We start from the raw sequence: 23,111 nt of genomic DNA, 5'->3' as shown, positions 1-23,111 counted from the left end.
AAGAAAATATTGCTTAAATGGTGTCTGAAATTGATAGAATAAGGAAAATTCAAGAAAAGGGTGTGAAAACCATTGAAACATGCTTTGCAGGTCATGGTTAGTGGTGAATAACCATCTTTGGATCCTATGTATATTTTTGGATAAAACTGCATGTCATATCTTTTTTATAGAATTACTTTGGAAATTTCTTAACTTTGTTTCCATTGTATGCTAATACATTTGGCATCAACATGTAGTTTATAATCCTATTTTGATGTTATATTATTTTCAGTTTCTTAATTTTCAACAGAAAATATTAAAAATTCATAATATTCTTTCTTGTATGTTAAATGACACATTACTTTCTGAATTTTCCATTTTAGGATCTATTATTTCTACAGTACAGCTTCTTAAATGCCCAATCTGTTAGGAACACAATCTCTAGATACTGGCAAGTTGGAATATAAAACTAATATTCTGAGATATTTCAATTCTTCTTGGTTTTGAAGCCACTTACTTACTCATGCCTACTTGTCTTAAACACATATTTATAACCAATATAAAAAGCAGGTTCTAACCTATACAAATCAGGTGATTGTGTTTATTTCAAGTAGTTAAAGCTAGATGAATTTTGCCTAAGGTCATTATTCTAAATAGTAATGGATTTTCTTCTGTTTATAGCTTAAGTAGAAAGCCACTTAAATTATAGTTGTTTTAGGACATCCTGTTCTAGTGTCTTGTATCACATAACTCACCTACTTACATATGTAGTTATGTTGTATGTGTTAATGTATTACTATTTCAAATAACCAGAAATTTGAATTTAGAAGTTAATTGAATGTTTAAGTGTATCAACTTTATGATATTTGTCAACAAGATTGATACACACAATGTTCTTTTATAACACAAATATATTTAATATACGAGCAATAAAACAATGCATATTCAAAGGCTAAATGAATTGTTTTTTGGACAATCAACATAATGAAAAAAATTAGGGTTACAAAACACTGAGCCAACTGCAAGCAACCTCAAGGCTAAAGTAATGGCTAAATTTATATTTGTTATGTATTATTATGTATTTTTTAACAAAAATAACTAAAGTGTGGAGTTGGGAGAGTGATTAGATTTAGTTGTAAAATGTAAATGTGATCTCTTGATACAGAAGTTTGTGGAATGTAGTTACACAATTGTAACCTGATAATTTGTTTACAGTAAATAGTTCTACTTTGATATATTGTTTTTCATGTTCTGTGGGGTGGGCTAAATTACTCTGTAAACTAATAATACTAAAAGAAAGTAAATGTAAAAAAAGATTAGAAGCTGAAACTACTAGGATAAGTAATTATAATCATTGTTATAGTCTGCAGTCATTCTGTTAAAAGTATTTTTGTATTTGATTTCATATTTTAAACTTCATTTCAGTGTACATTGATTGCTTTGCTCCATACAGTTAGGGATAAAGTATGAAGTTTTACAAAACAGAAATTTTGATATTTAGGAAGTTGTAGAGGCTGAGAAAATGAAATATAAAAACTGTAAAGTGAAAAGTATTTTTATTTTCAGCAAGAAAATCGCCTTTCCCTCAGAATGACTTGGTAAAGGCTTCAAAAATCAACATGAAAACATCTAGTAAAAATATTTCATTAAAAGTATGATAAAACATACTTGTAAGGATTAAAAACATGACAAATTATGCAAAGGTATGCTCAGTACATTCAGAGTTATAGTATGTATAATTTCTTGACTCTATGGTAGTTACAAGGTTGGTCAACCGGACTGACCTGTATACATAGGGTTAATTAAAAGTGATTTTTTAACAGTTGCATTCAAATATTGTTCAGTGGAGGTTAAGAGTATGTTTTGTTTTTAAGAATCAGGCTTATTCTGTGTAAAACAAACAATACCCTTTATTAACAAGTTTCTTATTAATATTATTAATTATTATTATTACATTAATAATTGATTTAATTACAAATGTTCACAAAAAACCATGTTTTTGAATAACAGGCAGAGAATAATTTTAACATAGCAAATATAAACAAATGACATACATGAACAAATGAAACAGTATCTTTATTCTTAAATAGTGGAAGGTTTAACTCAAATGGCTTCTGTTTTGCATGATGAATTCTACTTAGTGTTGGAGTGGAGAGAGAGGTATTCAGTCATTTTCACCATTTAAACACAGGATCAAAATTAGAGCTGAGGTAAAAGAGACTGAGAGAATTATGTAGATGCCACACTTTTATGTTGGACCATGGAATAATGTGATATCTCACAAACATTGGATTTGAAACATTGACATTCATTCCAAATAAACATATTTAAACATGATAAATGCCTGTATTTACAAGGTAGTTCATATCTGTATTACTTTTAAAAATGAGCCTAACCTCACTTTAGGGGGCAAACAATAAATTGGGAAAATGAAACACAAGTTCTTGTGTAACAATGATTTAACTCCCTCAATATGTGCTCAAGTAAATTAAACTAATTGACTGGGGAACCCTCATGCTACCTTCTCCTACTGGTTGTTTCCTGGGAGATATAATTTTGGAAAGTAGCTGGACCAGCAGAAATAACTACAATCAAGGACATGCTTCAGTTGTCTGCTAAATTTAGTGACACGTACTTTCAGTATGGTACCATAAAGAGTATACCAAGTTCAGATGTGGTGTGGTCTCCCATGGGTGTTTTCCTCTAACAAAAGAAGGTCACACTCTATGGGCGATCTCCGAATGCTGTCTGAATGGTGTACACATAGGCCTGTTTTTTAATGGTCCATCTACCATGTCAGTGTGGGAATTCTAGCTATTATGCGAGAAGAGGTAAGATATTGTATTGGAAGTTAATATTTTATTACATTTAAAATATATTTATGATATATATACTTACCTCCTCTCATCCTTCCTCTCTACTTTTGGTGATTTTTTTTTTTCTGGCTAATCACATGGCAAACATTTGGTTCTACAGTAAGAAGGGAGTTAGCTGCAACATTAGTGAATTATTTTCCTATTGGTAGAGGGCTGTTGCAAGCTTAATTGCATGCTACAAAACTGATGAACCACATTGAAATGTGGGGTAGGTGGTGGTTTCATACCTAATAGTGAATAAAAACATTTGTGTGTGTAGAGGGCAGCCTGAATGAGAAGATCTGTTATGTGAGAATAGGTGAGTACCTGTTGAAAATACATGCTTAGTGTAACTTGTGGATAAACCATGTAGCATAGTTCTTCAATTTGTGTTGTACCTCTGAATTATTTTACAATACAGAAGAGGGTTTGAGTATGTGTGTTTTTATGAAAAGGGTTTTTAATATTTAAGTAGGTGAGTTATGTGATAATCACAGCTGGTAAGTGGTTGTAAGTGGGCATGGAATGTATAAGAACTACATTTTGACACTATATAGATTTTTGTATGTAGCATAATGTCACCAAAAACATTGAAAAATAAGGAAATGTGAACCAACTTTGGGATACCAAGACTATTCAAGAAGAAACCTACAACAAATTCTGCCACTTCTGTGGTAAACAAGATGTGACATTTTATAACAGGTGAAAATCCACAAACACCAAAGTTGGCAAAAACTATCCACAAACCCCAGGCTAAAGTGTATAATATAAAAAAAAATCTACAAAGAAAGAACAAAAACAAAATCACTTGCACACAAGTTGTTTCCATGAAATATCTATTAAAATCATTAAAATATGTGTATACCTCAGGTAACTAAAGAATGAAAAGGCTATTTATTACCTTTCAAATAAAACATATGAGTTAATTTGCTTGAAGCGATATGAAGATTTCTATATAATCAGACCATTATAACTGGTGCTGGGCTGCTTATCTCATATACTGTATGGTTATGGAAAGAATGGAGGGAAGAAGGGGTGTGTTTTGCACATTACAAACCATTTTTCAATTAAAAATACTCTGTAGGGCTATTGTCAGGAGTATAACTTGGAAAAGCAGCATGGATTAACAACATAATAAGGTTCCAAAATTGTTTTATTATGATGAATTTAGCTGTGCATGTATGTATGATAGTCTGCACTTTTGTTTTCTTTCTCTTGTCCTCTATTATCTTATCATTTGAAGAAACTTCTTTTTTATTGAGATATTCTCTGATGACTATCGATAATTTCTATTAAATGTTTTGAATATTATACAGTTAATTTAAAATAAATGAAAAATTACTACAAACTTTAAATGTTTTCCTTATTAAAACTGTGATTAAATTGATTAAATTATCCTAATATGTGTGTGTATACATACATATTAATTATCAAAAGAGATATTAATTACCACAAAAAAGATCATCAGGGCACAGACTATAATTTGACATTTAAGATGTGCCCTCGGTTTGGTTGTTGCTCTTCATTATTAAGAACAAACCTACGCAAAGAACTGTCTGTACTTTGCCCACCATGGGTACTGAAACCTGGATTCTAGCAGTATAAGTCTGCAGACATACTGCTGTGCCACTGGAGTGCCTGGATTTTGGCTTTGATTGTTGAAGTAAGACCCACATTGTGGTGGACGATTCCTTGTCTAGAAGCCTTAACCCCCTTTTACTAGCCTTGCATGTTAAAGAAAGAAGAGTAAGCAAGAAAAATAAGAATAAGTTAGAAGAGCAAGAAATTGGTGCCACAACACACAACATCTGTATCGCCTCTTATTGCCTTTAGACAGTTGTGAGAAGATGAGTGCTCCTTAAAGACATGTTACATAAATGAAAAACTAAAATAGTGTAGTAGGACCTTATTGTATATGGGAGTTTTAATGTATTTTGAGCTGTTAATGTCATTTAAAAAAAAAAAGTGAAGTTTCTGAAGTTATTTGTGTTATAATTCCTTTTTATATTTTTAATTTCATATCATAACATTAGGGGTTTTCTGTGGAAGGACAAGAAAACATCCAGGAAATCTTATCAAAACGACTTTACCTTTGCCAATTTCTCTGTGCTTTGTCTGTTCTTCGAACTGGTAAGTATCCGTGTCTTATCTGTTCTTCAAACTTTCAAGTTTCAATATTAGTTTCAAATATTATTTTCTAGAAATGTTTAATTTTGGTAACTTTAACAAGGTGATACATGTCTCTGTGAGCACAACACATTTTAGCTTAATGTTTTCTTTTTTACCTGTATGAAGATTAAATTCTTTAATCTCTTTCTTTCATTTATATTTAAAGTTGAACAGATCAGTGATGATAAGAAAATTGTTTTAAAAATGAAAAAGAGGATTTAGTGCATCAAAGTGATTTTCTCAGAATATAATTTTACATTTAGTGTGTTGTGCTGATCTTATATTTCATTAGGGTATGTGAAATTGGAATTTTAGTGTTAAAAATGTTTTGCATACTTGTTATGGAAATGACTGGAATTACCTGAGAAACTGAAAAAAAATACAAACCTGTCATATTTTCGTACCAAACTCTATGTTTTTAAAAAGTTTGGGTTTTAATAAACAAGATTTTGGAATTATGCCCCACATTTCTTTGCCAGAGCTGTTCAACAATACAGTTATTTCAACATCATTTTCTTTGAGGTTCTAAAATATCATACCTTGCATGTTTTTATATTTGTGGAATATAAGATCACGTAAAGTAAATTCTCATTCATACCAGAAATGTTCAGTTTTAAACACCATCTGTATCTGCACATCATGAGATTTCAATTGAAATGTAACAAGTGAATCAGGTCTCTTGAGCTGTGAAAGTCACAAGCTAAAGGAGTAGCTGCAGACAATATGATTGGATGTACAAATTGCCCTAAAAAACATTCTGCATGTGTGAAGAAAATATTTTTGATTCTTTTCCATTTTTAAAGATTTTTATTTTAAATAAATAGATATTTAACCCAAAAAGTATAGAAGAATAAAATTAATGTTATTTCTTCCATATGCATTATGGAAGACATCACTTAAAATAATAATTAAAATATTTCATTGTATTAGCAGTGTTTGCATGATACTAAACAGTACAACATTACTTATAGTCCTAATAACAATTTCCAGTAATAAGTGTGTTTAATAGTGTCTTAACTACACTGTTTATTAAATCTCATTCATGTTGAGACTGTGTTCAGTACTAAAGCTTGTCAGTTTGGCTTTTAATTTGAGTTCTGTGTAAGTCAGTTGTTTGTAAAACAAAATAGTTTATGATATTTGAATTTTAGCTATTGACACTTTTCTAAACACTAAAATTCAGTGCAAGTACTGCAGTTTTAAAGCAACATTTGACCTCTTTATTAACTACTGACTTAATTACCATTACATGCCCATCAAAATTACTTTTTGCAGTAATTGTTATTCAAGATCTAACTGTAATTAAATTTCGTTTTTATATATTTTTTGCTATAGTACAAAAATATACAAACTAATTTTTATGATAGCAATTATTTCACACAAAGTCTTAACAGTTGCTGAATGATCATGTGATATTCCGTGATGACAAGAAAACCCACTTGTAGAGAAATATATATGAAAAATGGCTGGTATGGGTTGCATAACTTAAACGTTGTTTAATAGACATGGCTGACTGAGAAAGTGTAAGATTAATATTTTTTGTAAATGAAGGTGTATAATGTGAATTTTATTTTTGTAGATGCTTAGTTTTAATATAACTGAAAAAGAAATTAATTTTATGTGTCACTGAAATCAGTGCTGTTTTTGTTATATGTATGTGATATAATTATGTATATTGTACATAGAAAGTATTATATAATATGTTAAATTGTTTTTTATTTGTGGGGAAAAAAAATCTGTTTTTATATACAAGATAATTATGACTGAGAATCTTTTACTAAGCTTAGCTTATGATCAGTCTTTTACTGGAGACCCCACACATTTTAGCTTCTAAGTTGTCTTGCATCCCAGTCATAAAAGAATACAGAAATTTGATTCTAGTGTTATCATGTGGAGTTAAAAGATGTTAAATATGAAAAAAATCTTAAACTTGACCTCATTCAAATTAACTAAGAATTACTTTCTTCAATTTTGAGAAAAGTACAGCTTAAAACAATAATATAATTTTGAATATTCTCAAAGATTTTATTCTCACATTTGTTGCATTTATAAGATACACATAAATGTCTTTCAAAATCATAATTTCCTGCTATTAACATGATTTATTGTCCTTTGAATGAAAATTCTATTATAGGGGGTCACTTTGTATGCAAGTTGTTCGATATTTTCACCCCTTTCAGTGTGGGCCTGGTTTACCTAATGTACAGAGCTTTCAAGAAAATTTGTATCCATAAACCTAACACAAGTAGACCTGCAAATTCTGAAAGGTAAGGGACTTGCTTTATGATTTTCTTCAGTTGTAGTTGGTTTTTAATATTCATTTAACATTCACTAGCAAAGGGAGAAATTATGTAAACTCAGGTCAAAATTGGTAAAACATGTACAAGTGATTTCACTGTGGCTTTTGATGTTTTATTGTGCTCTGATATACACAATGTTATCAATACTTGGCATGCAGCATTTAATAAAGAAATATTAGAACCAGTTACACAGTAACTTTGGATATTTTTGAAGTTTCAAATTGTGGACTAGTGTTAACAGGTGGGTAAGTTAAGACAAAGTTGCATATAAGGTAAAAACAGCTAGTACTGAAAAACATAGAAAAACCACAGTTCAACAAAAAAACTTGGCAATCTAAGTACAGCAAGCAGTAACTACTTATTATAAGAAATTTTTTTATTTTATTTAAGAATAGTTTTGTTATATTTCAGAGTGTATGTAAGAATGAGCACACCTAATTTAAAAATAATTTTGAAGTTTCTTCTGATTTCTTAACAGTTTATTTTTTGACTAGGGAAAAACAAGTAAGCTGTAATTCTTGTTCATGCTTTTGTTCTGTGATTGCTGTTTCTTTTTTATATAATTTCATATTTAAAAGTTTCAGGATAGATACAAATATATAGACCTGTATATTTAATAAAATTGTTTCCTATAGTATGGTTATGGAAAAATTAGTAGTATTGTAGCAAAACCTGTTCAGCAGATTAGCATTACATATGCCATTTGTAGTTCAAATTATAAAATATTTGTTTTGGTATCTAAAGAGGTGACATAAGATGCTGATGATGTGTAATATGCATGTGCACTTTTATATTCAGACTAATAAAAAAACTATTGCTGAATGTGCTCTAAACTGGTTTTGTTTGCATAAATTACTTTAAAATGTATCTAGTATATTATGTGTAGCTATTTTTTACATTTTCTATACAAAAATATCTAATAAAATACATAAACAGTACTTTTTGTTTGACTTAATGTTCTTCAACTGAAATCATATGTATGAAAAATGAATAAGGAATGAATAAAAAAAATAGAAAGGTAAGCAAGTGAATAAAAAAAAGTTTTTTTTTTTCCCAGTAGTCTATGGTGTCAGTGAATTCATTATGATATTTGAAGCCAAACAGGACTACTAGACATGTTCAGTATCAAGGATAACACTGCACAATAAAGCTGTTGCTTCTTGAACACTGTTGGGTGTTCCTTATAGATTTTTGGCTGCTGATCACGAAAATCAGATTCAAATTTGCCCATCACGTACCATTTCATAGAAATCTTTAGTTTTGCTACAATGGAAAAACAATATCAGGGCAACTGGAATCCATCAATGCTTGCTGACTACTGTTGGACACTGCAACGTGATGCATTGGACATTGAATACAAATGAAAATCAGGAGCAAAACACTTTTAATTATGTTAAACTTAACAGCATATTAGAAACATAAATGCTATCAAATACGTTATTGCCTGCAAACAGTGAACTGTCTATTTCTCAGAGTTCCTACGTGATGAAGCAAAACCAAAACTGTTTGTGCATACCCACTTGGTACCTGTCACAATCAGCAAAAACTTAAAAAAAAATTACTGTGCAGTGTAATTGCTATGTTTATTATAAATACGTGCATTAGATGAAGTTCATAAAAACTTGTAATAAGCCTATGCATAATGCAATGTGTAATAGCAATTATTTTCTAATAGTATATGTTATAATTAAGGATTGGCATACAGGTTTATGGCAGTTTGTGACATAAGCAAAGATAAAGGAAGTACTCTAAATATTATTGCAAAAGTGGCTTAAGGTGTACTACCAATTACCAAGGGTTTTTACTAGTAAAACATCTTTAATGCTATATCTCGTATGAACTGCTGCATATTCAGTATTTAGCACTTAATAATCCTGGATAGGTCTAACTACTGGTAAAACTTTTGAATTTAGCCAGTTTCTTTATTGAGGTATCTTAAATATTGAGACTTAAACTGAGACCTTTGGCAACTCAACTTGAGATATTTGCTTACTTGGTTTTACATATTCAACATTTAGACATGGTTCCAACAACAACAAAAAAAAAACAGGTCTAAACTGTTATGAGCCTGAGCCTATTAAAGATAAATTAAAAAGAAACTTTTGATGCTCATTTAGGAGGTCCTAAAAATTTATGCAAATCTAAAAATTGTAAGATGAAAAAATTATTTTTTCAGCCTAATTTTTTTAGTAAAAATAACTAATTAAAATAAGTATTTTTTTTGTGTACAAAAGACTTGTAATATTTACAAAGAACTTGCCAGATTTTGTGGAGATACACTTGCTATGTTTAAATTAACATTAGTATAGTTTCATGGTTACAATGACTGAGTCCATGTGAAGAGGGTTAAATGAATTTTGTGGTTCTAATTGTATCAGTTGTAATATTACATCTAAAATTGATTCCTTAAATTAATTGCCAAGATATTTTCAGTCTTGTCCTTTATGTCTGATTCAGTTACTTAACTAAAGACTTAATAGGTATACACACAGTATAATTTTTTATGTACAATTACAGTAAAATGTGTTGTATAATAGAAACAGATAGTGGTTTTACTGATTTCTGTAGTATTTTGTAACATTATATGGAGTGATTTGTTTTAAATATATCTGCAGTGTTATTCGGTAACTGAGGGGTCAGATGTCACTTGCCCCAACAAATTCTTTTGCATACTGGACCCAGGAGTTTGGGTTAACTAGAACCCAGTTTAGACATAAACCAGTTTTATTGAAACAGCCAATGGCATTTCCTGTAACATGTTTATGGTTCAATACTATTTTACATTTTTAAATTCTGAGGCTGCTGTTTGAAAAAAGTTAATGTAGTCACAAGATTTGTTGATAATGTATAATAAGTTCTTTTCATGTAGGTAAATAGATAGAGTGGATTGAGTTAAACATTATGTGGTGGAAATAAATACATTTATCCATAAATGTGCAATAATTGCTAAGATAAATCATAAATATATATTAATTATCATATGATATAAACTTAGCCTTCTTCTATACTTTTAAATCAAACAGCAATGTCATAGTAGTGACATTTTGTACAAGATGTCACTGTGATGCTCAAAATACTTCAGGGGATGTGGCTGAAGCTTGTGGTCCAGTGTTATCTTCAAGATGTGCCATCTCTGCCATTTAAAAAAAAAAGTATATATAATTAATCATAAGCTCTTTTAAAACTGAACACATTTTATACCAGAAGAGGCAGTAATTTGAGTTAAATAGCTTGGTTAAATCTTTTCATTTGATACTCTGTAGGTCAAGGTTTACATATTGATATAGATAGTGAATTTTTATTTTAGGAAACAAATTAAAAGGCTTATCTTTAGCATACATTTGTAGGGTCATCTTGCCATTTTTAAAGGTATCTCATCTGTAAATGGAGAAGAGAGGACACAAAAGACATCCATGATTATATGTTCGAAATTAATTGTCGTCTTGGCCAGCTCTCGGGAGTAACTTCTTCATTAGATGTGATTGAAGTGGTTCCTGTTGACCTGTTGAAGGATGAACATGCTTTCTTTAATTATATTGTTGCATCCAATGACAGGTAGGGTTTTCATGATTGTCAAGAAAACTTTGTGATTTTCTGATTTCTTATTTAAGAATGTTTTTATATACAAGTAAATGTACACTGTAGAGATTAATAGAACTTTACATCATAGTTATGTTTAACTTTTAAATGTTTTTGGAGGGTTTTTTAATGAAAAAAATGTATTGTTTAATATAAGAATATGGAAATCATAAGAAAACAGGCAAACTCTAAAATAAGTGTTTAAGATATTAACACATAGTTAAATTTTGTATGTTCAGACATCTTGATGTTAAAATTTGAAATTATTATAAAATCTCATACAATTACTGGTGTTGAATCATACACATCATAATAACTGGTAAATGTTTAATCTGTTTACAGTATTTTTCAGTAATGCAGTCAGTTTTCTTATTTGGTAATAATATTTGGAAGATACTTTTCAAAACACTTCATTATAAATTCTTTAACCTAATTTTGATAAACTTTGACACTGTTTATGCATGTATATCTTAAAACTATTGTTTGTCAGCAAAATCCTTAGCCAACCAGAACATTATGATGTCTTTTTGAGACATGTAAAATGTTCTTAGCTATTTTTCAAATTTTATATAAAATACTGTGTTGTATTTGGAACTTAATGGTGTTTATCAAACTTAAAATAGACAATAACTGAAGAAGATACAACAATTTTTCATTTTTGGTAAATGGATATTTTCTTTACTAAACCTTTGCCTGGGATCATGGTATTGGTGTAATACAATATCTACAGAAGGTCACACAAAACCAGTAATTAAAAGGAACTGTACGAACAACCAACATATTTTCTCTCAAGATTACAAATACCTTTGAGATGACATAGTAAGCATCAACTTGAAAGCTTACTTGAAATTGTGTTTGACAAATTTCTTAGCATTTTACTAATGTAGCAGATGTGGATGTGATTGTGACAGGATACCAGTTGTAGAGAGACAAAGCTGTACAAGAGGCCAGAGAATAATTTGAATTAATGCTAATAAAAGTGTCAAACAGCCAAAGAGAAGCATGCCTTTTTTTACAGACTGGCTGTGTTCACAGAATCATTGGAAGAATTGGACATTTGTGATCACAATGGTGAGAGTTGGTAACTTAGGGTAGATGGAAAACCACTTTGACCAATAGATCAGTAGCAAATGATACTGCAAATAATTCTTTAGACCAAATCTTACAGATCTCTATGTGTTATTCCAACTTTTATGGTTGTCTTGTGGACTTTACTGTGTTACCAAAAATTGTACAGTTACTCTAATTTACTCAGATATATATTGTTGTATAAATCTCCAAAAATGAAATTTTCTGAAATTTCAAAAACTTGACACTGTAGCAAACTTTAGATTAAAAGTATCTTTATAACAAGTGTATTTGTTTCATCATAAATATACATTTTTCTTCTTTATTTATATTTTTGTATTCCTTCCATGCAGTGAGTTTACCCCTGTAGCCATCATATTACTTTTGGTACCTGCACTGAAGCTGTTACAATAAGTTTATCCAGTGGTTAACATGTTACTTTTCTATATTTTATGTATTAATACTGTGTTTGAACTAATGTTATTATTGATTTTGTTTTTCTATGGTACATGAACAATATTAAAATATCACTGTCCATTATTATTAAAACAGTGTGTCATTTTTGTATTGCTAATGTATGCATGTACATTTATATATTTGTTAGGCTTGGAAAATGGCAGATACTTAATTTAGCCAAAATCAGGGCTTTTGCTCAGAATAAGTAAGTGTGTTTTTGTTGTCAGGTGTTTAAAAATATGATAGTAACTTGTGGATGTAATGGCATGACATTTCCAGTTAATATTTAAAGTATAATAATTGAAAAGTGTTAAAATCATGCAAGTTTTTGTCTAAGTATTTATTTTCTGTTAAAAGTGTAATATAAATATTATAAATAGTAAAAGAGAATTTGTAAGTTTTTTAATAATATTATTATTAAATCTCTGATTGTAGGCTCAGAAAATAATGTTTAGAGAGAAACAGTGTAATAGCTCTTCTTGCTATTTTACCCCTTTCTTACTAAACTAATGATATCAGTGTATTTTTACACTTTTATTTTTACTTGCTTTGATGAACAAATGTATAATTTGGTTATAATAATGCATTTAAAGGATTATTAATAGAAGCAAAACTGCAATTTCTAACAGTTTAATGGTATATTAAGAAAACGTTTATTTCTAGAAGCATTTACCACTGTCCAAGCACTGTCAAATAAGATATCCCTCATCTCCATTGTTTTAGTGCTGGTTTGTAAAAAATATATTTTTAGTATGGAAATTGCAACATAAACATTTTATATGAATTAATGATAAGTGAGGATTTTGGTTTTCTTCTCAGTGAGTTATATGAAGAGAGACAGAGTGATTTAAGAAAAGAATGCTTGAAACTCTGGAAGGTAAGAAGATTATTTTTGTGATATAGAATTTAGTTTCAACAGTAAAATGGTATTCTTGACATTAGTGTTTAGTTATTTTGATAATTATGGGATATTTATATTCACATTACATTTATACATTTGCAAATATGTATGGTAGTTTATAGGTGAGAAAACAAGTATTACTCTGGCTAACATTTTTTTGTACTTTCATATATTTAAATAAATACTTTACAAATTTGTATTTCAGGCATCTTTTTTGTTTCATGTTGAATACAACAAAACATTTGAAATACAAACTTTGCTTTGTAGGTTCCAGACAGAGCTCGCTCTGCCCCGAGCAAGCCGGATCCAAAATCTAAGTTTTTCGAGTTAATGAAGGTGAAGTTATATTTTAATATTTATACATACTAAACATTGTATATTGAAAAACTGTTATGATAAATCAAATATGTTAATTTTATAAATATAACTAATACATTAAAGCTGCACATCTGATACTGTGTTTCTTGTTAATGGTATAATTAATAGAATACGAGGTCTGTTCAAAAAATGCGGACTGACGTCATAAAACAAAATGTACTTTATTTAGAAGTTACAGGTCTCGGACCCCTTCAAAGTACTCTCCTCCCCAATGCACACACTTATCCCAACGGTATTTCCACTTGTTGAAACAGTCCTGGTACGCTTCTTTTGTAATGTCCTCCAGCTCCTTCGTTGCATTTGCCTTAATCTCGGGAATCGTTTCAAATCTTCTTCCTTTTAAGGGTCTTTTGAGTTTGGGGAACAAGAAAAAATCGCAAGAAGCAAGGTCAGATGAGTAGGGGGGTGGGGAAGAACAGTGATTGAGTGTTTGGCCAAAAACTCACAAGTTCTGAGGGCTGAATTTCGCAGCAATGCGGTGCATCTTCAATTTTTCGGTCAAAATCTCGTAACAAGATCCAACTGATATCTCACACTCTTCAGCAAGCTCCCTGACAGTCAGACGTCGATTTTCCGCACCAGGGTGTTGATTTTGTCGATGTGTGGGTCGTCAGTTGACGTGAAAGGACGTCCAGGACGCTCATCATCTTCAATGGACTGTCGACCATCCTTAAAACGTTCATGCCACTTGAAACATGCCGTACGCTTCATAGCAACATCACCGTAAGTCGTGTTAAGCATATCAAAAGTTTCAGTCGCAGATTTTCCAAGTTTAACACAAAATTTCACAGCAAGTCGTTGCTCCTTCAGGTCATTCATTCTGAAATCCGCCAAATGAAAAAATCGCACTTCACTTAAAACCACGTAGCTAATACACAAATGAAGATATCTGCAATCGGGAAATGGCGTCATAATTAGCTGATCTGTGTGAACCTAGCGACACCAAGCGGATTCCCCTGGAACCAACTGGAGCTGCACAATTCAAACAGTCCGCGTATTTTTTGAACAGCCCTCGTAATTGCCTGTTTATATGAAATTCAGATTTTTTCTCTTGCATTGTTCAGTTTTAGTTATGTTTTACAAGTGAATATTTCACAATAGAAGCTTCAGGACAGGATATCCTTTACAGAAAAATTATTTTGTGTATGCTTAACTTCAAGGCAGAGTAACTGTATAGAAAAATTATAATCTGTGATAAATGTGCATTAAATGCATTTTTTAACAGTGTGAAGGTTCTAATTACATTAACTTCCATATAAATGTGCTAAACTAATTTTTTATCTTCTCTTGAAATTTTTAATTATATTAATTTTTCAAGGCAAAATATTTTGTACCAGGGAGGCAAATATTTATTATAAGTGTGTTAAATGAATTCTTTAACTGTCTTCCAGGGAGAAAGTTCGGATTACATGAACTTCAAAGCAGAAGAATTGACACAAGAGAAGTTAAAGGCTATAACAAGCATTTATGATTATTATTGTATTGTTTTGGGTATGGAGACAAATAACCAATCCCAAACTTGTTTCATCTTAAGCTTGGGGGTGAGTTGTGTTTTACAAAAAATTTTATACTGGGTATTTTGTGTTTATTTTGTGTGGTGTAAATTTTAGTGATGCAAGAAATGACTACAGTGATTGGTCTTTAGAATGTCTCATCTAATTATCCATATGTGTAATAATTCTCATATATGTTTCAAAGTTTTTGAACATTCCCAGCATACATGACATATCAATTAAACATTTGTGATGAAAAGATAATATAATAGATTCTATACCTTTTGCAGTCATAATAGTATCACTGAATAAAGCTCTGTAACGTTTTTCATGTAAATCCTAATTTGTTTATTTTTTACAAGCTTTTGACTTTGCTGCTGGAATCATTGTTGGGTATATGTTACCTATTTGACATTACTTCACCCCATGTAATGAGACTGGAATCACATTTAGAATGCTTTATTTTATCGTTTGCAAATGTAAGGTATATTATAATTCATTGCTTCTTTACCTTTGTGCCCAGTTTTAAATGTTAAATTCTGTAGAAAAGTTAAAACGTTTTGATAATATACCAGGACACTTCATAATGTGCATATTTCAGAGAAACCACATCTTTTGGAAAGAACCAAGGACCCTAGGGTGTCGCTGGATCAAATTGGATCTAAAAATGGATCTTCCTGCGAATACACTGTTATGTGCTGAGCTAGTTCAGGAATTAAATGGGGAGGTAATTTAAGAAAATATATTTTCACCATTGTGATTTTTTTTAAATACGTGTTTGTTGTGTACTGAAGTAGTATTTGATGTTTAACTATACAGTAGGTTGGTCCATGTGATGCAGTTGTTTATGTATTTTGTTTGTTGTTTAGAAATAGATTTGTTTAGCTTTGTATCTTGTGCTCTGTGGTGAATATCTTCACAAGCAGGATTTTTTAGTTCTGAATGACTAGATGATTATGTGAAGAATAAATATTAATATAGAGCAAAGAGGGTTTATTAATATAAAATTGTAAGTTTCTCTTTTTATGCAGGGTCGAGCCCAGCGTCGAATTAAAGCTGTACATATATTGGATGCCCTATGCCTTGGTGGAGATGATGTCAGAGCCCTCTCTTTTATGGAAAGGTCTGATCTTGTACACCCTTATTTAAAAGTCAAATATGTCTCCATAAAATTAGAATAGTAAATACTTTAACAGTGTGTTGTTGTCATAAGCAGTCCTTCATGTTTGAAAAATATACAAGGGCTGTAAACTGCTGCTGCTAAAATTCCATGAGGTTTGTCAGCAAGCTGATGCTGTATTTCAATGCTTTGTTTATAAGATTCAACAAAAGCAAAGTTGTATTAAGTGAATTGTACTGTTTTTCTGTTAAGTGTGAACCTGCAAAATTAATTTAAAGCCAAAGTAAAGGAAAGAGGCAATTGTAAGGTGTATCACTTGTATTATTTATTTATTATTATAAAAGTAACTAGAATACTAAAAAAAAAGGAAACTTTACAGGTTAGTTAAGGTTGGATTAAGTAAAATAAATAATAATACAATAATGTTTCATGAGGCATGCACCTGAGCAACTTGGAGAGTAGCTCATTGGTAATGCAAGTCGTGTGAAGTTAGACTGTGAGTTTAGCCATAAAGAATGTATAGTTATGGTTTCTAAAGTGAAAATATCACAGCTTGTATGGCAATAATAGACATAGAAGATAATATTTTTTTGTCAGTGGGTGTTCTAAATTAACTGAACCCACCTGTGTGGACTTTGAAAAAAAAAAAGGAAACAATTATTTAAAGCTGTGGATACAACTGCAATAATTAACAGTTGTACTGGTGATTTTAAAGTGAGTATCACAGCTTGGATTGTAGTAACCAAATAAAGGAGACAAATTTGTTTTGCCAAATGATGTTCTGAAGTAATGTCTTTGTGAAGTTTAACAACAAAAAAAAGACAATTATTTAAAGCTATAGATACAGCTGTGATAACCAGTACATTTGTTAATGTCTTGTGCATACATTTGACTTGTTTTGAATATATTATTTTAAAACAAGTGGATCGTGTGCTGTTAATTTATTGTGGAAATTTATTATTGACAGTTGCAGCAATGATGAAACTGATGGTCAAGTAATCCTAATTACGTTTAGAGAATTGGCAAAGTCATTAGATTTTGATGACTCAGATCCTAGTTTATTAAATATTAGTGTTAAGTTTATTGTATTACTTAAACAACAGATATGTAAAAGGATTCATTATTTATTGGAAAGAAACAATATTCATTAAATTTATTTTGAGCAAAATACTGTGACCAAGTCTGATCCATTGTTACAGGTCAGGTGAATGGTCTTTGATAACACTTTGTCAAGTTTGACCCTGTTCTTTTATGATTTAGTTAAAAATAGTATTTATTACAAACATCAAAAGAAATATTTTAATAAATATCAGTAAAAAAAGGATACTTTCTAATGAATAATGGTAAAAATATATATTCTAAGTTGAAAGGAAGTATATTTAATGTTTTTAAAACAGTATCTCCAAATTAAATTTTGTAACTATTACAGAAAATTGTAAATTATAAAAAAATAAATTATGTGACATTTTTAAATCTGAAACTAGATACAATTGATTAAGTTTTTACTAAGTATCATGCAGCTTGGCTAAATATTTTCACTGTGAAGAAAAAAATTGAGGGATGCCAATGACACTAGAAATGTTTAACAAAGAAGTTATCGAAAGATCTGGTCTTAAAATTTCTTAATATAGTTGTTTAATGCACTAATTGTTTTCATGCACCTGTATAATTAACAATTTACCTTTATGAACCTTGATATATGTATAATGTTTCAAAAGATTTTCTGATTGTTAAGAAGATTGATGTAAGAATACCAATTAAATCTTCAAATTCTTGATGATGAGAAAACCTAAAGATGATCTAGGATGTCCAAAATGTTGTTGTCTCCTTATCAGTAAAAGTGTTAATATCCATACCAGCTGTTCTCAGATACAAAACCTTCAAATATTTTGTTAAGGAGTAATTTAGTGTTTTCAAAATCCTACTGTAAATTATTTCGAGAGATTATATCCTATTTTCCTTCTTCATGTTTTAAAAACTGTAATAAGTTTACAAAATAAAACTATCAATTTCAGTGTAGTTGACTATTTTATATAATGATTAAGTGATGAGAAACTTGCACTTGCACAGTTACAGTTGGTTTATACTGTTATATGTATGATTAACATTTTTGATTAGATATAATACTTTCTTGATCAATTCTAGGATTCATCATGTCCAGAAATTTGTAAAGGCAGTATCTAAACCAAGCATACCGAACTTAACACCAATTAAAGCAAAAGAAATTTTTCCATTAAGGGAAATAGATCAAGTATTTAATCAGTGAGTGAGTTTTTCAGTTTTAGCGTGAATTATATTAGTTAAATAATTAAATTATGTTTTGTTGACTTTATCACCAATTTATTTTTTCAGGTTTGAAGTATGTTTGTGATTTTAAAAAAATAGTAATTTGTGGTAGTACGATTGGAAACCAAACACTTCGTATCCAGGGGTGGATTAAGGGTCACATGGTTCTGGGGCTATATGATATAGTCTATTATGATATAGGCTATGGTTAAAAAAACAACAACTAAACCTCAAGATATATTTTACTTTTGGAGGTAATGAGAAAACAATACTTAAATTTTTGCAGTACTCCACTCCAAATTAATGAACAATATTAGATGTTTCTAAGGTAGGAAAAGTGGTGCTCAAACACAGACAAAATTTACATTTGGACAACAAAGCATACAGACAAAAAGAAATTACAAATACATGTACTCCACAATGCATACATTCACATGCTTAGATCACACCTATACTCATTTCATATACCCAGCAGTAGTAGCAGATCATGGCTTTGTACTTATTTATGCCAACCAGTGGCATAGCAGAACATTTGCAGACTTACAGTGCTAAAAGTCAGAATTTGATGCCTATGGTGGGACAGAACACAGATAACTCACTGTGTAGACTTATGCTTAATTCCAAACAAATTCTTGTAATTGGTTATACTATCTAGTAAAGGCATTTATGATCTGTTTGGCTTCAAATGATTCTAAAAATTTATTTTCTGTGCACAAAAGTGCTACTGCATTAATCCAGTCATGGCACATTGTTGATCACTGTGTGCTATTTATCCTTTTTTAGCATCAAGAATAACGTTTGTTTTCAGTCAGTTGCTTGACATGAATCACCGGTTCATCACCGGAACATGCACTCTGCAGTTTGGGACTATATGGATGTACAACAAGATAAAGGCAAAATTTCTAATCACTCGGAAAGAATTAGCTTGACAGCTGGAAGTTCACACTGTCTTACCTTTAGTCTACCAGCTCTGTACTGGGATTGTACACAGATAGCTCTTGTGTTAAGTTTTCTACAGAAACTACAAATGACAAGCATTTTTGTGTGTGTGTGTGTGTGTGTGTGTATATATATATGTATATAATGTTTTTTTTTCGTTATATAGTTACATAATCATTGCATTAACCATTTTTATTAATAAATGTAAGTTTTACATAATAACAGTAAAATAATACAAATAAGCAAGTCCATGAGAAAACTTGTGTCTTCCTTGTTTCTGTTTTATGTGTACATTCATGGATATTAATACTAACATAGACCTGGCTTTTGTTTGACTTTTTTTTTTATCCATTTGAAACAATCACACATATTCCAGTCAATCTAGAATTTAACCTCAAATTAAATGCAGCATAAGCATAATCAACTATTTCTGTTGCAAACCCATAACAATATACCAGAATTATTATAAAATCTACATTTGGCAAACTCATTTTAAATGTTATGGTGATTTATAATTTTTAAACCATATTTTGTACAGTTTTGTTTTGTAAATATGAGCAAGTTTTATGTATATAGAAAGGTCTCTTATTATCCAGAAAAACTGTATTAAAGACATTCAAGAATGAATTGACCACTAGCACAGAAAACTCTGTTTCAAACAACATTTTAAAGTTCCTCTCATTCTTTGTCATTGTCCTTCATTCTAGGCTTGCTAGTACAGCTTACCTCTTTACACTTCCAACAACATAAAGAACACTGCAAACCTTGCTTCCTGCATTGCATCTAGATGATCAACAGTCAGTTTTTTAGTTGCAGTGGACAAATCAGAACAGTCTAGATGCAGTGGTTGGCATATGATGTGGAAACAATAGAGGTGTCCATGCTGCTTGCTCTTCCCATTCCCAAAGACAGGTTGTAACAGTATTAGTCATTACTGATGCTCAAGTTGAGGGAAGTTTATATGCTTGTATAAATGTGCTGCTTTTGTCAATTTTCTCAAGAAAACTCATTGTAGAACAAGCTCTCAAGTCAAAGATTTTAACTATCACACATGCATACAAGGGCTTTTTCTCTGTCTTTTACCATATCTTCAGGAGTGGATAGGTTTGAGAAAACCTTTATCTTTTTCATGAGACATTGTTATTCTACAACTCCAAGCACACAGACCTTTACTAATATTCTTGAATTAGTGTAAATCCAAGTAGTGGATGTACAATTTTTTGTACATTCTTTTTAGATTCTTTAATCTGTTAGAAAAGTATTCCTGCTAGAATTCTCTTGGCTTCTCTGAGGTTCCATATTGTGGCTGGTTCCTTAAAGTTGGAATTAGGTTTGTTTTGAACATAGCATTCAATAATGTATTGGTGTGTAAAAAGATGTATATTGAGCATGCTATTCTGTTCAATTAGAACAAACATACAGTTGGTGAGTAATTTTATCATTTTCTAAACCATCGGGAAACTGTATTTGAAAGGGTAACCTCAGTATTTTATAAACTTTTTCTCTAAAGAAGTAAAACTTCTTATTTTATGATTTTCTTTCAGTTACGTTAGATTGGATAAGTTTTATACTCCAGAAAATGGTAATATGGAACCATCACTTAGGATAGTCATGAATAACTGTATGTTTTAATCATTATTTAGAAAGAGCTCCTTCTCTTAGCTCAGTCATGTATTAAGCAAAATGAACTGTAGCATTAACGACTTCATCACCTTTATTGGTATTTAATTATAACCATCAAAAACAATGACAGTTTTGACGTCTTTTTACATAGTTATCATATAGTTTGATTATGTACTGGTACGCTGCTGCATGTTGCCAGGAGAGTTACCTTCTAGTATATGCTGGATGCTTGTATTCTGAATGGATACTTTGGACTATTTTACAAATACACTCAGTAAAAACTGTTTTAATTATCTCTTTCAGATAGACATGATTGGCTAAACTAAGCAGAAGCATTCTACAAAACTCATTAGTGAAATGTCCTAGTATATTTGACTTTAGTTTATTCCCTGTTGCCAAAAGTCTTGGAAGAGAAGTTATGAACTAACTTGCAGACATTTATTAATTTTGGTTGGATACTTTTTTGCATATTTTATGACATAATCTTCCTCCTTAAAAGTCAAGGACATTTTGGTTAATTGTGATGCTCAAATTATTTGTCCAATTAAAGTCTTGGCAGTATTTGTGTTTACTGTAGAATCAACAGTTTAACCATTGACTACGTTTTTTAAACTCGGTTCTGAGTTGAAAGGATCTTCATTCAAAAGCCATAGAACAAAAATATCCTTGAGATCTCATTATTGTTAGCATTTGTTAAATCCTTTTGTTTATTGCTAATGTAAACATCTGCATCTGTGAACTTGGAAAACAAATTGAATGTAGGGTTTTACTCATGGCCCTTTCTATTATAAGTCCTCCATATGTCTACATGACTTACTTAAAGACTTGCTTAATTTGCTGAAGGTAATCACTGGTTGTGATGTCCTTTTTGTAAATTTACATTGAGTTTAGGATGAGTCATTTTGAGATCCATAATTATCTTGAGATGAAGTCATGCAGGTGCTTACAGATTTTGTCTGGATGCAAAAGGGTATGATAGCATTTTGTATGTACACTTCAGGTGAAGCTGATAGTTTCTTATGCATTCATAATTTGTAAATCTTTTCAAAGTACCCATCATATCAACATTTTGTAAAACAGGGTGACTATAACCTACATTATTTTTTTACTGACAACTTCCTGGGTTAGTTTTAAGTTTTTGGTATTTATATCTTTAATTAAAAATGCATTATTTTGTGTTATTGTAATGCAGACGGGCTGAATAACTTTTTTTAAAAGATGGTAGTTCTACTGTATATATTATAGACATCTTTGGGGCCTCTTTTGACTACAATATATTGAGTATTAATAAGGTTTGTATAAGCTAATGAAAAACACAAACAAACCTAGTACAAACTACTGCAGTGTAACCAGTTTTAATTTTTCTAATGCATTTTATTAAACACACATTTAAATTGGGTTTAGTTTTATAGGTAGACATACTGAATGTGAGCCCGACATGGTCAGGTGGTTAGGGTGCTCAACTTGCAGTCTGAGGGCAATGGGTTAAAATCCCAATCATACCAGACATCATTGCCCTTTCAGCAATGGGGTCATTATGATGTGATGGGCAGTTTCACTATTTGTTGGTAAAAGAGTAGCCTAAGAGTTGATGGTGGGTGGTGATGACTAGCTGCCTTTCCTCTAGTCTTACACTGCTAAATTAGGGACAATTAGTGCAGATAGCCCTCGAATAGCTTTGTGTTAATTTTAAAAACAAATAAACATACTGAATGTGATGGCTTGTACATATATGCTTTGAAATATTTTATTTTGTAACAGTTATTATCATATATATCTAGTCTTATATTTTATTTTGTTAAGACTTTTGCTTTTAACTGGTTTTATTGTGTGAATTTTGCAGGTCTCATTACTGTTGATACTTATTTTGGCGACTTGTTTTGTATAGTGTACATTTATGTTAATTCCTGTATTCAATAATTTAAATTTACTTCTGAAGTTATAGATTTCCATTTAAAATATGTT

At 30.6% G+C, this 23,111-nt stretch overlaps 1 protein-coding gene across 7 annotated transcripts in view; it reads left to right on the top strand.

Moving 5' to 3' along the window:
- Cmtr1 (Cap methyltransferase 1) overlaps positions 1-23,111 on the top strand; it is an 88,017-nt gene that overhangs the window by 53,676 nt on the left and 11,230 nt on the right. For 6 of the 7 annotated variants that reach the window (XM_076497815.1, XM_076497820.1, XM_076497817.1 and 3 more), the window contains 10 exons: positions 4,868-4,964; positions 7,138-7,270; positions 10,673-10,858; positions 12,555-12,611; positions 13,226-13,283; positions 13,575-13,643; positions 15,077-15,226; positions 15,780-15,905; positions 16,210-16,301; positions 18,444-18,560. In XM_076497815.1, the coding sequence (XP_076353930.1) occupies positions 4,868-4,964; positions 7,138-7,270; positions 10,673-10,858; positions 12,555-12,611; positions 13,226-13,283; positions 13,575-13,643; positions 15,077-15,226; positions 15,780-15,905; positions 16,210-16,301; positions 18,444-18,560 (1,085 nt within the window). Of the gene's footprint in view, positions 1-4,867; positions 4,965-7,137; positions 7,271-10,672; positions 10,859-12,554; positions 12,612-13,225; positions 13,284-13,574; positions 13,644-15,076; positions 15,227-15,779; positions 15,906-16,209; positions 16,302-18,443; positions 18,561-20,230; positions 20,378-23,111 lie in introns of those variants that run through there. The other variant, XM_076497818.1, reaches the window with a different exon arrangement.

The sequence above is a fragment of the Tachypleus tridentatus genome, chromosome 4, assembly GCF_004210375.1.
Source record: "Tachypleus tridentatus isolate NWPU-2018 chromosome 4, ASM421037v1, whole genome shotgun sequence".
Classification (NCBI taxonomy): domain Eukaryota; kingdom Metazoa; phylum Arthropoda; class Merostomata; order Xiphosura; family Limulidae; genus Tachypleus; species Tachypleus tridentatus.
This window is presented reverse-complemented; position numbering and strand designations above follow the sequence as displayed.